This window comes from Cervus canadensis, chromosome 29, assembly GCF_019320065.1.
Source record: "Cervus canadensis isolate Bull #8, Minnesota chromosome 29, ASM1932006v1, whole genome shotgun sequence".
NCBI lineage: Eukaryota > Metazoa > Chordata > Mammalia > Artiodactyla > Cervidae > Cervus > Cervus canadensis.
In genome coordinates, this window is record NC_057414.1 from 14,046,539 (window position 1) to 14,060,974 (window position 14,436).

Below are 14,436 nucleotides of genomic sequence, written 5' to 3' on the forward strand. Positions count from 1 at the left end.
GGAGGGAACGGAGTAGAACAAAAGTGTCGGGGTGGATGAGAATCAGTGGATGAGTGGTCAGAGGGGGAGTGTGCCTTGCAGGCTCTCTATCCGGGGGCCCAGGGCTTTTAATTCCGGCTGTCTGTGGTGTGAATCTGTGAACAGTGCAACGTGTAAGTGAATGATAAAAGCAACTGATGTCTTCATGAAACTGCATCTTGGCTTCAAGCCTTGAAGATGATACCATGACACCATCCACATTATTGGTAGTAAAGGGACAACTCCAAACTGCACATGTTTTTTAAAAAAACCTATCATCCTCAGGGCACTTGGAGCTGGTGCTCTGTGACAACCTGAAGGAATGGGGTGGGAGGGAAGGTGGGAAGGAGTTGAGAATGGGAGGACACGTGTACACCTGTGGCTGATTCGTGTTGATATATGGCAAAAGCCATCATAATATTGTAAAGTACCTATCCTCCTTTTTTAATTTATTTATTTATTATTTATTTATTAAATAAATAAAAATTTTTAAAAAAGAAAACTGTTTTATCAAACAGGATAGTTCACAGATGGACAGTTGACTTCCAGAGCTAGGTAACTCTGCATGTACACTAGAGAAATCTAAAACGGATGACAGGCTCATTCTATCCCATTTGATTTTGCCTAGGGATCACAGGATGGCTAGATGACTCAGTTTTGTTTTGTTTTTTTTTCAAATGAAGCTATTTCTCAGAGTGCTTGTCTGTAAAGAGCCAGACATCCCAACTTGCCTGCATTTGCCAAATGTTATGATGTTATCCTTCATTTATTTATTCAACATTTACCGTGTTCCAAATTTCTATCCACCATCCTACAATAGAGGAAAACAAGACAGAATGCTCTGTATTCACAGGGAGGCCATAGTAGATTGGTGAAGGGACAAAGTAAAGTGCTAAGACAAAAGCCCCAGACCCCGGCTGGCTGGGGGAGGATGTTCTCTGAATCTGAAACTTCCTTGCAGAACAGAGAAGGTGGTTTGGTTCCCAGAGGCAGGGCCTGAAGGAGCAGAAAGTGCAGACACCTTTGTACAAAAGCACAGGGGTGATAGGGTATTTAAGGAAGAAATTGTCTTCCAGTTCTCCTGGTCTCCAACCATTCCAGCATCTGAGAATCTTCTGAGGAGATATAAAAATGGATTCAGAATAATATGTTGAAACAACTTAAATAGAGGGAAGCAAGGAAACTATTGAATTTCCTGCTACCAAAGAGCTGATACCAACCCACTGTGAGGGATGCTGGGGCAGGGGATTGCCTTCTTTTTCATGATAATGGGCACATGTGGATAGATCAGCAGGCAGCTCCAGTAATGAAAAGAGAGTGTGCTCGGGTTCACAGCTCCAGATTCCAGACCTGACTCTGACACTTGATTAGCTGGGTGATTCGCTTAAAATTTTCACTTTTAAAGGTGCTTTAAAGCATATGTTTAAGTATATTATGTGTCAAATATGTGACATATAAAGTGTATTAAAGTATATGCGTGTATAATATGTATATACTAAAATGTGTCTGAAGCATTTTGAATGCCTATTTTAAGATTCTGTCCTCCCACGATTGCTTTGTGTGTCTTGGCTCATCCCATTTTAGCTGATGGCAGTTGATTTTAGTCTGTTTCAGAGTGGTAATGATTATAGGGATGACCATGGGTGTGAGTGGAGTGACCTGGGTTGAGCTATAAGGATAAAATCCCCATTCTTTCCCTAATTATCACCACACTCGGCTCAGAACAGTGATCCTTCCTAAGACCATAAGAGCTTTATACAAGTCTAGGGATGAATAGGAAAAGAAAGAAAAATAGTATCTGTGTGATCCTGTTAAATAAAGGCAAGCAAAGGTTGGCTAAAAGGGATTATGAAGCCCATGAAAGAATTCCATGTTCTCTCAGAAATAAAAGTACTAAGTGTTTGATTCTTGAAGAAATAAGCAATTTAAAAATACACTTAACGTTAACACTGGGGGAAGCTGGGTGAGGGTTGCCCAGGAACTCTAGTTCATTTCTTTGTACCTTCCTATTACTTTATAATTATTTCAGAATAAAAAGTTATTACAAAATGTAAGAATTGGGAGTTAATATTTTGACTACCTGGGAGTAAGAATTAAAGATTATATGTGCACAAGGAAACAGGTAAATCTCTATTAGAAGTGTCTACAAAGAATATACCGCCAGGGTGATTTAAAGTTTTTCTTTGTGTGTCTTTTTTTTAACTGCCTCAGAAGCTATAATACTTTTCCTGGCAGAGGGATTTTCATCATGTAGTGTAGGCACAAGGCCACCAAAGCATTCCCTAAACCATTTGTTGACAGTTTTTTTTAGAGTAGTTGTAGATGTTTGGGTGTCATTTTTCTGGGACAAGATATCATTTGACACCTTGGTTGCTCCATATGGAGATATGGCTGGAAAATGATGAGCTGAGTAACCCAGCCTGTGATAGTCATCTGCTTCGAACAGCTCCATCCATTTTTCCTCTCATCTCCAATATTCAGAGCTTAGTCGATAAGAACAAGGTGTATATAGTTTTTTTTTTTTAATAATTTGTTTGTGAAAAAGAAAGAACAACTATAGCTGGCACATGCTTCATGCTGGGATCAACTTATTCCATTTCAAACTGTGCACAGCTCTAAGAAATAAATAAATACAGTTTATGCGCCTGCTTATACTATTAAATATTGTTACCCAAATAATTCCAGTCTGCCTTTATTATACAGTAAGAAGGAATAGAAGGAGGAAAATTTTATAATCCTAAGCATATCTCAAAGAGTATAAAAAATCCCAACTGTATTTCTAAAGAACTTTTTAATGGGCATCTTCATAAATATCAACATAAAGTTGGGCATCTCAATAGAGTCTATGTTGTGTATTTCTGTGATAGGTGAAATGTGAGAGGAAGGATGTATCTGCAACTGGGATATTCCACCTGAGCCCTCTCTACTGAGCAGCACCCCCAGAAACTTGCTTCTAGAAGCTCACTGTAGACAGTTTATTTTTTTTAATTGTTGTTCAGTCACTCAGTTGTGTCCAACTCTTTGCAACCCCATGGACTGCAGCACGCCAGGCTCCCCTATCACTTCACTATCTCCTGGAGTTTGCTCAGACGAATGTCCATTGAGTTGGTGACACTATCTAACCATCTTATCCTCTGCCACCTCCTTCTCCGTTTGCCTTCAGTCTTTCTGAGCTTCAGGGTCTTTTCCAATTAGTTGGCTCTTTCATCAGGTGGCCCAAGTATTGGAGCTTCAGCTTCAGCATCAGTTCTTCCAATGAATATTCAGGGTTGATTTCTTTTAGGATTGACTGGTATGATTTCCTTGCAGTCCAAGGGACTCTCAAGAGTCTTCTCCAACACCACAGTTCAAAAGCATCAATTCTTTGGCTCTCAGCTTTCTTTATAGTCCAGCTCTCACATCCATACATGACTACTGGAAAAACCATAGCCTTGACTATATGGACCTTTGTAAATAAAGTGATGTCTCTGCTTTGTAATATGCTGTGTAGGTTCATCATAGCTTTTCTTTCAAGGAGGAAATTCATGGCTGCGGTCACTGTCCATAGTGATTTTGGAGCCCAAGAAAATAAAGTCTGTTACTGCTTCCACTTTTTCCCCTCTGTTTCCATGAGTTGATGGGACCGGATGCTAATCTGTTACATGGGGAGGGAGGGGTAGGCAAAATCTGAGAGCATTTTAATTAGATTAAAAATGGGATGAAGAATACTTTTGGAAATAATGATTGTATTTGTTGTCTTGATGGTGGTGATGGTTCAAGGGTATCAAAACTTACAAATTGTTTTCTTTGAATGTGTACAGTTACTGTATGCCAATTATACCTCAATTGAAAAAAAGTAAAAAGGAATGCATGGTAGTAATAAAAAAAAGCAATGAGCTTATATGATTTTGGCAATCTTTGGAAACCTCAGAAGTGAGTTTTTGCTTGATAGAAAAGCTCATGTGGATTTCCATTTTTTAATTGTGACCATGTGGATCATAATTAACTGTGAAACATTGAAGAAAGTGAGGAAATGCTTTCACTGGGTATTAGTTGCTTAATATGGTTAATATTGAGCCTTGGATGAATTTTAAAATAATTGTCAACACATTTCACAGTCATTCTTTTCCTTTTGTCCTCGGATTTTTGGATCAGGATTGATGCCTGAACACTGTGTTCCAAGATACTCATTTGCACTTCTACTTAATGAGTGAATAGCCATAAACTTATTTCATATTAATGAGAGAATTCTAACTTCTAGAGGACATGTCTGATGTTTCATTAAAAAATAGAGTAAAATTTCACCCATATATTTTAATTTACATTAGTGGCTGCCTTTCATCCAAGGACTTTTCAAAATCACCTAAATGTCCAAAGCCAGTAATACACCATCTCCCAGTTGGACAGGTGCAAGAAAAGAGATTTAAGTGATTTCCAGGCACCACAGAGCAATTCTGTGACTACAGATCTGTGTGTGTGTGTGTGTGTGTGTGTGTGTGTGTGTGTGTGTATGCAGATGCATGCTTGCTGTCTGTGCATGTGAGTGCATGCATGGTGGGTGATCAGGCAAGGTACAGACAAAGCTGACCTCACTTCTTTGATTTTGTTCCTTGTTGAATTAAGTTTTCTTCTTAATGGACTAACTTTGCTGTTTCCCAAACCGGCCAGATATTTTCATGAAAAGGTATCGTGGGCAGTCACAAAGACCAAGCAACAATATGCCACATGACTGGAAAAGAAAATAATATCTAACAAGACTTCCCATCCCAAACTCTCTCCTCTCCTCGCCCTTACTTTGGGGTGTGGTTACTATTTGCAAGGCTTTGGGGTATTTATTTTGATTCATCTTGGTTTTACACATACTCAGCATCTATTAACACTATAATATGTTGCAAACTTTGTGCCAAACACTCGACATGCGTTTAATTACATGATCACCATGGCATTGAAATATGGGTGCTAAAACTAGGCTTGCTGGGTTTAAACACATTGTTCAGGGTTAAAGAGGTGGCAAGTAGTGGAGTCTGGATTTCAAAGTGGAACATTCAAGGCAGGCAGACCTGGGTTCTCCAATTAGCCATGCAACCTGGAACACGTTACGTACTCACATTTGAGACTTAATGCCCTCATTTATGAGAGAATTATAAAGTTTGCAGGGTTCTTTGGTGGATAACTTTAGAGCTAAAACTTCAACATCAGTTGTACGATCTCCCTTTGAATCACTTAGCTGTTCTGAATTTTAGGCAACTCTCTTTTGGCCTAACTGCTTCTGGACAGATGCTCTCCTCCCTCCCAGGTAATACGCTTGGCAGTTTGCTTAGTCAAAATCTGTAGGGCAGATTATGTGCCTAATGTGGTCAAAACCCTGACAGGAGAACCAAGGATAGAGGATTCAGGCCAGAGTTGGAGAACTGCTTCTTCACCCCATCCATGGATGTTTTTTACAGTATAACAGTTTACAGGAATTCCATGCTTTTCATGAGTATCCTAATTACTTCTAAAGATTTTATAAGCTGAGCCCCAGGGTTTTCCCATTACAGTGGTAAGTACTTAAGAGTTCTTGTAGTAAGTTTCTGCAGCTTTGGTGTTTTGGGTGAGGGTTGTAATGATATTCAGGAACACTGTGTTTTCCTTTGACTTTTCTGGCATATGTTTGATTTCCTGTTTGGCGCTTGTTTCAACCCTGAAATGAGAAAGGTGGGAAGGAGCAGGCTGGGCATTTTTCTGCTCCTAATTTAAAATGCTTGTCCTCAAATATCCCTCGAAGTGGCTCAGAGTTTATTTGGGGCCCTCTGTAGAGTTCTTGAGGGACCTGGAGCTCATGCAGAAAGTATGTTGGTATGGATTACAGTGTCTTCTCTGATTCTTTCGGAATAACTGTGACATTTGATTTGTAGGGAAACTGCATCAAGGAGGCTTATATTTTTGCATGCAAAGCATTTTCCATCCCAATAGACTAAAGAACACTTGAAAGGTCTTTTTCACTTTTGTGAATGAACAGATAAAATATTGTGTCCTGGGAAAGCTTTTGGTTGCATAAGAAATCAATGCAACCTCAGGTTAAGTGGAAATATTGGTGTGATTGTGCACTGATTTCCCATGCATCATGTGAAGTGTTTTGACCTCTGGCCCACTCTCTTCCCATTTTCCCAGTTGTCTCGTGTGTGTATATGTTTTGTCCATACCGGAAATTCAAATAAAATATTTGTGAATGTGATTATACGTCTCAAATGGTGGACGAACTAGTTAGTATAGTTTTGCAGAAAATAATGTTCTGATGTAAAGAGAAGCATCTTGAGTTTGTATTTTTTTTCATTTGCCTTTATTCCTTAGCTCAGCCCTTCTCTATTGGAGATGATTGGCTTAGTCTCCTCCTGGTCTGCTGTCTCAGTCACTCTTTCCCTTCTTTCTCGCAGGAGTCGTCTCTACTGCAGACATTCTCGATCGAGAGACAACGGGGTCTTACTGGCTGACTGTGTACGCCACAGATAGGGGTGTTGTTCCACTCTATTCCACTATTGAGGTCTACATTGAAATTGAAGACGTGAATGACAACGCCCCGCTGACCTCGGAACCTATTTATTATCCTGTTGTCATGGAAAACTCTCCAAAGGATGTATCTGTCATTCAGATCCAGGCTGAGGACCCTGACTCTAGTTCCAATGAAAAACTGACCTACAGGATTACAAGCGGGAATCCTCAGAACTTTTTTGCCATCAACATCAAAACAGGTAAGGGAATGCTTGTGTGACTTTTTTTTTTTCAGTTGTTAGTCCACCTTTTAAATTCACAACTCTGGTACTTGCTGTGTCCTTTTCTTTATTTCATTGTGTGGAGAAGAGCATCCTTCTTTCTGGAAACAGTTTCTGAAAAGGTGAATGTTCTACCAGTCTATTTTGGTATGTTTTAACCTCAGCTGAATGGAAGTGAAGTGATCTAACAGAAATTAAGAGGCTTTCTCAGGAAGCCTTAGGTTTGCTTTAGTCATAATTATAAAAAATGGCTCCCAGACCATTCAGAGAGCTGGCTGCTTGCTCTCTCTTTCTTAGGAGAACATAACCTAGGCTATGCTGAGTTCTGTGGCTATCTGGTTTTGTGATGCCTCTTCTTCTAAACTCCTCCCTTGCTTGGCCTTAATCCAGCTCATTATAAATAATCTCCTTAAAGCCTTAACTTTAAGCCCCAGATTGTTGTGATTTCTGTACTACCCATCAATGAAGTGTTATGTTTAGAAGAACTTCCAGTATCTAAACCTTTACATAAAACACATATTTTTAATTTTCTGGGTTTTTGCTTAAAAAGTTTCTAGAGATTGCTGAAGACTATACTTGCTGGCTACAGATCAGAAAGGGCAGGCGTGGAGTTGGTTGAATGCATTCTGAAGCAAGTATATAGCACTAGAAAAAATGCTTTGTGGAGTAAATCTCAGAAGTTTGTTACTTTCTTGTGATTTGCCTCTTTTTGATATGTACAAGCAATTGAAATACTCAGTGAGAGCTGAGATGGATACAATTTTAATTAATTGAAATTTAGAATGTAAAGATATTATTGCTGTTTCCCTCTGGGCAAGTTGATGTTGGTCAAAAGTTAGGCTGGGTGATGGAAATGTGTTGGTGGGGAGGTGTTCTGCTTTCCTGACAAAGTCTTGATGAAGTTGATAGTTATTTTTCCTGCCTGTGTTTGTTCAAGTAGAAACATACAGCTGACCCCAAGCATTTTATAAGTGCCAGATTCCCATTAGCATAATTTAAAGAGAATGCCAAGGGTTTTTTTTTTTTTTAACTATTGATTTTTTTTCTAACTATAATATGCATAGGTTAGTCATTTTGTTAAGCAGAATTCAGCATTTGAATAGCTTTGAATCCGGATCCAACCCTGATTTCCTTAGAAGACAGAGTAGTCATCAGCCATCAGTGTCTGATTGAGGCCTCCCTGAACGTGAGGGAGGGCCCAGAGAGCTGGAGTCACGCCCATCCCTTCAGCACACCCTTAGACCCATGCATGTGAGGACTCCGCCCTCCTGATTCACTTCTCACTGTAGCCAAGGACTCTGCAATACTGTGGAAGAGAAATGAGCTCAAATACTTCAGCAAATTAAGAAGAAGAAAGGACAAAGACAAAAACATCACAGAAAAGAAGTTGAGGACATGGCCGTCTTCACATTTCACAGCCTCTGTGGAATCTGAAACACCCCAGCTAGATTCTGAGTTTTCTCTCTTGATTCCATTGGCATTTGAGTCAGTGAGGGTAAACCCAGTGCCCTCTTTTACAGAAGACACTGCACAAGGCCAGTGTCAACTGGTCTCTTCCTGCACTCGTGGGCTGAAATTAAGGGAAGAATAAACGTCACAGGGAAGAATTTGGGTTGGAGGTGAAGACCATAGAATGAACATTATTTGCAGAGAAGAACATGTAGACTCCTATAACTGAAGATGTCTTTTATAAAGCTTTGAACAGTCTATGCATAAAGTTTCAGAAAGTCCTGTATTATCAAAATTTGGACTGCATTACATGATTGCAACCTTCGTCATAGTTATAATTTCCCTATCCTTGTTGTAGATTTTTAAAAAGGATTTGTGCCAGGAAGGACATTTTAGACCAACTTTTCTAATAGTCTAAAAGGAATGCATGGCACACTTTGTAATTCTCAGACACATGATAAGAAAACATTGGATTTTGTTTCTCCATTTAGTCATTCACCAAGCATGTACTGTGCCTTCTGGTTTACAAATAAGATCTAATATATAGAGTTATAAACTTAGGAGATGGCCCAAGCTTATCAGGGACCTAAAGGTAAATGAAGTTAATAACATGACAAACATTCACGGTGGAGTGAAAGTAAAGTGAGAGGATGGGGCAGGTGAGGGTGGTGGTCAGGGAGTACTTCATGGAGGAGGTAACATTTGGGGTTCGAAGTCCTGGTTTTCAGAACCTTGCTCTGTACATCTAACTGGGAAGCACCATCAACTGCAGAGAAAAACATAGACTAAATCAGACTCTCTGTGCTTTATGAGCTTGGGCAAGTTATTGAACCTCTCTGAAGTTCATTTTTTAGTGAGAAAGGATTGTTGCAAGGGTTAGAGAGGTTCTCGTGTGAAGTGATTGCCACAGTGGCTGGCACATTGAAACTGTGCAGAGAGGGTTGATACCCCATCCTGACTGCTGTAACTGATTACAGCCACACCATTTAATCTCCTAGGGCCTCTAGTTCTTACCTAGAGAAGGAAAATGCCTTGCTTTCTTCACATGAATTGCTCATGAAGTTTCAATGTCATGAGGTGTTTGAAGGCCATTGGTGAGCTACAAATCTCCAAAAGAATCATGTTATTACTGTTCCTATTTCTGTTGAGGTTCAGGGAACCAAGGAGCCTGGTGTAACTCTTGTTAAATGTGTTGCTCTAATAATGCTCTCCATGAAGAAATTTCCATCCAATTCAACAAACCCTCCAATGAGACGCTTTAGTTTCGGGCATACTTCTTGTTTCTCTAAAGTCCTTTGTCTGCAATGGTTACATTAATGTAACATTTTTTCAGGAATGCAGGGGAGATGTACCTAACTGGTATATTTAGGTAAGATTTATGGTTTAGATTTTTTCAACTAGATATGGACTCTGGTAAACTGACCTTTCATTCCTCTGTGGTAGAGCTGAAATTTAGAGTTTCGTTTTGCTTTGGCAATGAGCTCCATAATAAATAAGGATTAAAATGATTAATGCAAACTCAAATAATGTCAATGCTTAGGGTCCACAGCTTGCAGCAGATAACAGATGTCCTGACCTCGAGAAGGAAGAGAGAAAGATTTCTCTGATGAACACACTGTTCTCTACCTAAGGAACTGTTTTGTTTTGTTTTTCCTACCAGACCTAAAATCACTTAAAGTCAGTAGTCTGTGGACTTTCTCCAATAATTCCTGTGGCTTAAGAAGGAAAACAAAAGCTGTAATGCTCCTAGGTCCTTTCTGGTTTGTGCAGAGAACCCTTGATTGATTCCAGGCTGAGCAGTTGATTTCAATCAAAGGCAGCTTCCAAGCAGGCTCCTGCCATAGCTCGTCAGTAACTGGAGCCCTGCCCACGTGTTCTGAGCCGGAGACACCCAGCAGGCTCGCGCTCACCTGTCTTTCTGGGTGAGCAGGAACTCAAATGCTTTCTTCCAGCATTTGTAGTGAAATCCAAGCTGGCCGCTGAGTGGTGGTCCAGGCTGATTCAGGGAACAGGTGTGGGAAGTTCCTCTAGGATTTCAGAGTGTTTACTGTAGTCTTGTCTACAGGATGGAGGCCATTTAGCACAGTGCCAGCATGCTGGCATTTAGTAAAGCGCTCAATAAATGTTGTTATTATTATTAGTCATCCTGTATTCCTCACTAGAGTTGTTTGTGTAAGCTGCAAGCATACTGCTCCCCAGCCCCACTGTCTTTATATTATGTGTATATATACACACACACATATATATACATGTAGATGCATATAAATACATATAGACACATACATATATATACACACACACATATATATACATGCAGATGCATATAAATACATATAGATACATACATATATACACACACATATATACATGTAGATGCATATAAATACATATAGATACATACATATATATACACACACATATATACATGTAGATGTATATACATACATGTAGATGCATACATATATATACACACACACACATATATATGTAGATGTATATAAATACATATAGATACATACATATAAATACACACACATATATACATATAGATGCATATAAATACATATAGATACATACATATATATACACACATATATATTCCTTTTCTGATTCTTTTCCATGATAAGTTATTATAAGATATTGATGGGCTTCCCTGGCAGCTCGCTGAATATGGTTCCCTATGCTATACAGTAGGTCCTTGTTGTTTATCGATTTTGTATATAGTAGCATGTATCTGTTAACCCCAAACTCCTCATTTATCCCCCCTTTTCCTCTTTGATAACCATCATTTTGCTTTCTGTGTCTGTGAGTCTGTGTCTGTTTTGTAAATGAATTCATTTGTATCCATTTTTTGGATTCCACCTGTAAGTGATCTGATGTGATCTGATGCGTGTTCTCTGATTTGCTTCACTAGGTGTGATAAGCTCTGGGTCCGTGCATGTTGCTGCAAAAGAGACATACGGGAAGTGGTGTCTTCCCTTCCTAGTCAGTGTAGCACTGGAACCTTCCATCGGGTTTTATAAAGTGTTAAGTGGACTGCTGTGTGCCGCTGCTCTTCTAGACCTCAGGCATTGGTGGGATGGATGATAGAACAGAAGTGTAAGACATTACTGCATTTAGAGAATTTATTCTCTTGGGAAAAATAGGTCCATCATGCATACAATGCATTTTAGCAAGAATGTAAGGCAGATTATTTAAAAAAAAAAAAATGGCCAGACTCTGTGGAATATAAACTGTGAAGAGAGTACTACGTCAGGGTGGGGCAGAGGTCAGTGCTGGCTGGAACGGGAGAGGATGGTGTGAGGACTTGAAGACCCCTGAAGTGGGAGGCCTGAGGAATGGATCAGCGTGCAGTGAGAGAAATGAGAAAATTACTCAGGGACTGTGGACATGTTAAGCTGACCTTGAAAGCCCATCCGTTGCTACTTGAGCTAGTTGGACAGGCTTTATATCATTAGAGAAGGAATTTTAAAAGACTTATAAATGTCTGGAATGTTGGAAGATATTAGAAGTAGCAACTATGCACATCTTTTTTATTTTTGTTTGAAAATATTTAGATTATTTAAAGCCTTGGGTTTTATGTCTACCCTCTGAGAAGCCTCATAAAATAATTTTTTAGAGAGGAAAAAGCATGCCTAAGAGAAACCCCTTTATTCTTTGCTTTGCCTCTGTTAAACATCCAACCAGGGTTAACTTATTCTCTGTTGACACCCTGCATCTCTGGCAGTCAGCCTTACTTAATCCAGACCTTTTGATGGTGACTATCCAGGGCATAGACTTTCTAAACTCCTTCCTGCAGTTGTGATGTCTCCCTTTGGCCCATGTTCTGGCTGGTGGCATCTCCACCTACCTTTGAGAGGAGGTGGAGGCTCAGCTTTCTTTTGCTTTGTGTGAGCCTCTCGGCATTGACCTGACCAAAGAACCCTGGTGTGTAGGAAGATTTGCTGTCATCTCTTCTCAGGGAAGTTGAGAGAAAGAGATTCTCTTCAAAAGCATGTCTGCCGTAGGAATATATCAAAGCCTAACCTTACCTATTGATTCCCTTGGGCTTAGACAGTTTCCCTATACAAATGGGAGGGATAAATTATTAAAACATTGGATGTCATTAGTTTCTAAACTAACTCTGATCACCTTGGGACTTTCCTGTGGTTCATTTGTTAAGACACTACGCTTCCTGCTTCCACTGCAGGGGACGTGAGTTCGATCCCAGGTGGGGTAGCTAAGATCCCATGTGTCCTGCAGCGTGGCCAAAACACATACATAAATAAAAAGCGCCAGTGTGCCTTCTGGTATGTGGTTTAAGACAGATCTGGAACATGTTACCCAGAGGGGTAACTGAGAGAGGAAACTCTAGACCATACATCAGCATGATGATAATTGCTTGGTAAGTTTGTTAGACTACAGATTCCTAGGGTGGAGCTCAATAATTTGCATTTCTAAGCAAGTCCTATGTGATGCTGACCTTGCTTACCTGAAAGCTTGGTTCCCAAGCTTCAGGATTCAGTATCCAAAGAGAAACCAAAGAGGGAGGTAACACAGGGCTGAGGGATGTACCTGAGACAGTACCAACTTTAAAGGTACTGATAAAGGTAGCCACCTTTATCCTTTGTGCATACATTCTTGCCTTCCAGAGCTGGGATTCTGAGACTTGACCATGAATTCAGAGTGTTCTCTCTACCTACCCTTACAATCAACTCTCATATCCGTCAGATACTCTCTGTTTTATGAAGTAGGGAAAAATGAAAATCCTGTCTCTTTAATGGTCCATGAGCAAAAACATTGTGATTCCTAAGACTTGTGGTTAATAAAAATCTGGGCTATATCAATATTTGGATACACTTATTATTTCCAAATATATAGAATTAAGCAGAAACCATTGCCAAATGGAATTCAGAACTACTTTAATGAATCAACAAATCTTCAGTATTAGTTTATCATCATAAAAAGAATGATGACTCAGAAGACCGCGGTGCTCAAAAGATAATCTAACATTTTAGGTAAGCTAAGCCTTCTTTTGATGCCCAGCTCTCTTGGGTGATAATCTGCTTAGGAAAAGGCTTCTTCCTGGAAAACAGAAGGGGACCTTGCTTTATAACATCAGAGATTAAAAAAAGAAAAAACACACAAATTGAGGAACAAGAGGACAAATATTGATGCTTTTTCTTTCAAGTGAACATTGCAGAAATCTCTTATTACAGTCTCTTGTTCCTTATGCCTTCCTGGTGGAAAGCTAAATTCTCCTGAATGGGAAGAATTGACCGCTGGGTGATGAGCTGATATTCATAAGTCCGGGCACAAAGCAGATAATGCGGCGAATGAGTATGTATGAAACTGTAAATCACCCTCGCCCCTTCTTTCAGCCATGAAAGGAGGCCTTGTCCTATAGAACATTAAATTGTGTTCATTTAATCCAACAAGTCCAGTAGAACAAATCGGCCTCATGCAGATTTATCACAGGAGGTTATTTAAATTCAGCGGTGACCTTTGCATCCCTGTGAATGTGCTTCACGTGAACAAGGACGAAGGGAACTTTTCTGCACTGTCATTATGTCTCTGGGGGGACTGCGTTTCCCCATGAGATCAACTCACAAGTGTGGACTGGGGGTTCGGGGCAGTTCTGAGGGTGCAGAGGGCTGGGTGAGGAGGGGGCGGGTACGTCACAAGGGGGGATGTGTTTTCTCCTAGTGTGGACTCTGACTGTGCCTTCCTGTGGCCTGATTTGTTAGAATGCTGACTGTGAATGTAAGTACCGATTGATTTCAGGGTTACTCAGCTTCGATCCTTACGACATTTGGGACTGGGTAAGTCTTTGTTGTGGGGGCCTGTGCTATGCATTATAAGATGTTTAGTGACATTTCTGGCCTCTTTCACCCCTTCCCTGAGCTGTGACAGCCAAGGTACCTCCAGACATTGTCAAACATCCCCTGGGGTGAAAACTAATGTGGAATATTTTGAACTCATTGAAAACCATTGAACTTATGTGGCATATTTTCTAAGACTCTGTTTCATATGCCTTTAACAAAAAAACCCTGTGCCAGATGAGTGACTAATTAGGGAAGTGTGATGGTGTTGTTAACATTTTCAAAAAGTGCATGTGTGCATATATCAATATATAGATATAATTGCATATATATTAATTATATATATATATATATGCAAAAAAGATTGATTAAAGTCATAAATTTCCCTTTTATATCTTTTATCTGGGCATTATCTCCACAGCAGTAATTTACTGCAT

The 14,436-nt window shown here is 39.8% G+C and overlaps 1 protein-coding gene across 16 annotated transcripts in view; it reads left to right on the top strand.

The window, feature by feature from the left end:
- FAT3 (FAT atypical cadherin 3) overlaps positions 1–14,436 on the top strand; it is a 761,607-nt gene that overhangs the window by 325,383 nt on the left and 421,788 nt on the right. For all 16 annotated transcript variants that reach the window (XM_043451894.1, XM_043451899.1, XM_043451900.1 and 13 more), the window contains one exon: positions 6,414–6,728. In XM_043451894.1, the coding sequence (XP_043307829.1) occupies positions 6,414–6,728 (315 nt within the window). The remainder of the gene's footprint in view (positions 1–6,413; positions 6,729–14,436) is intronic.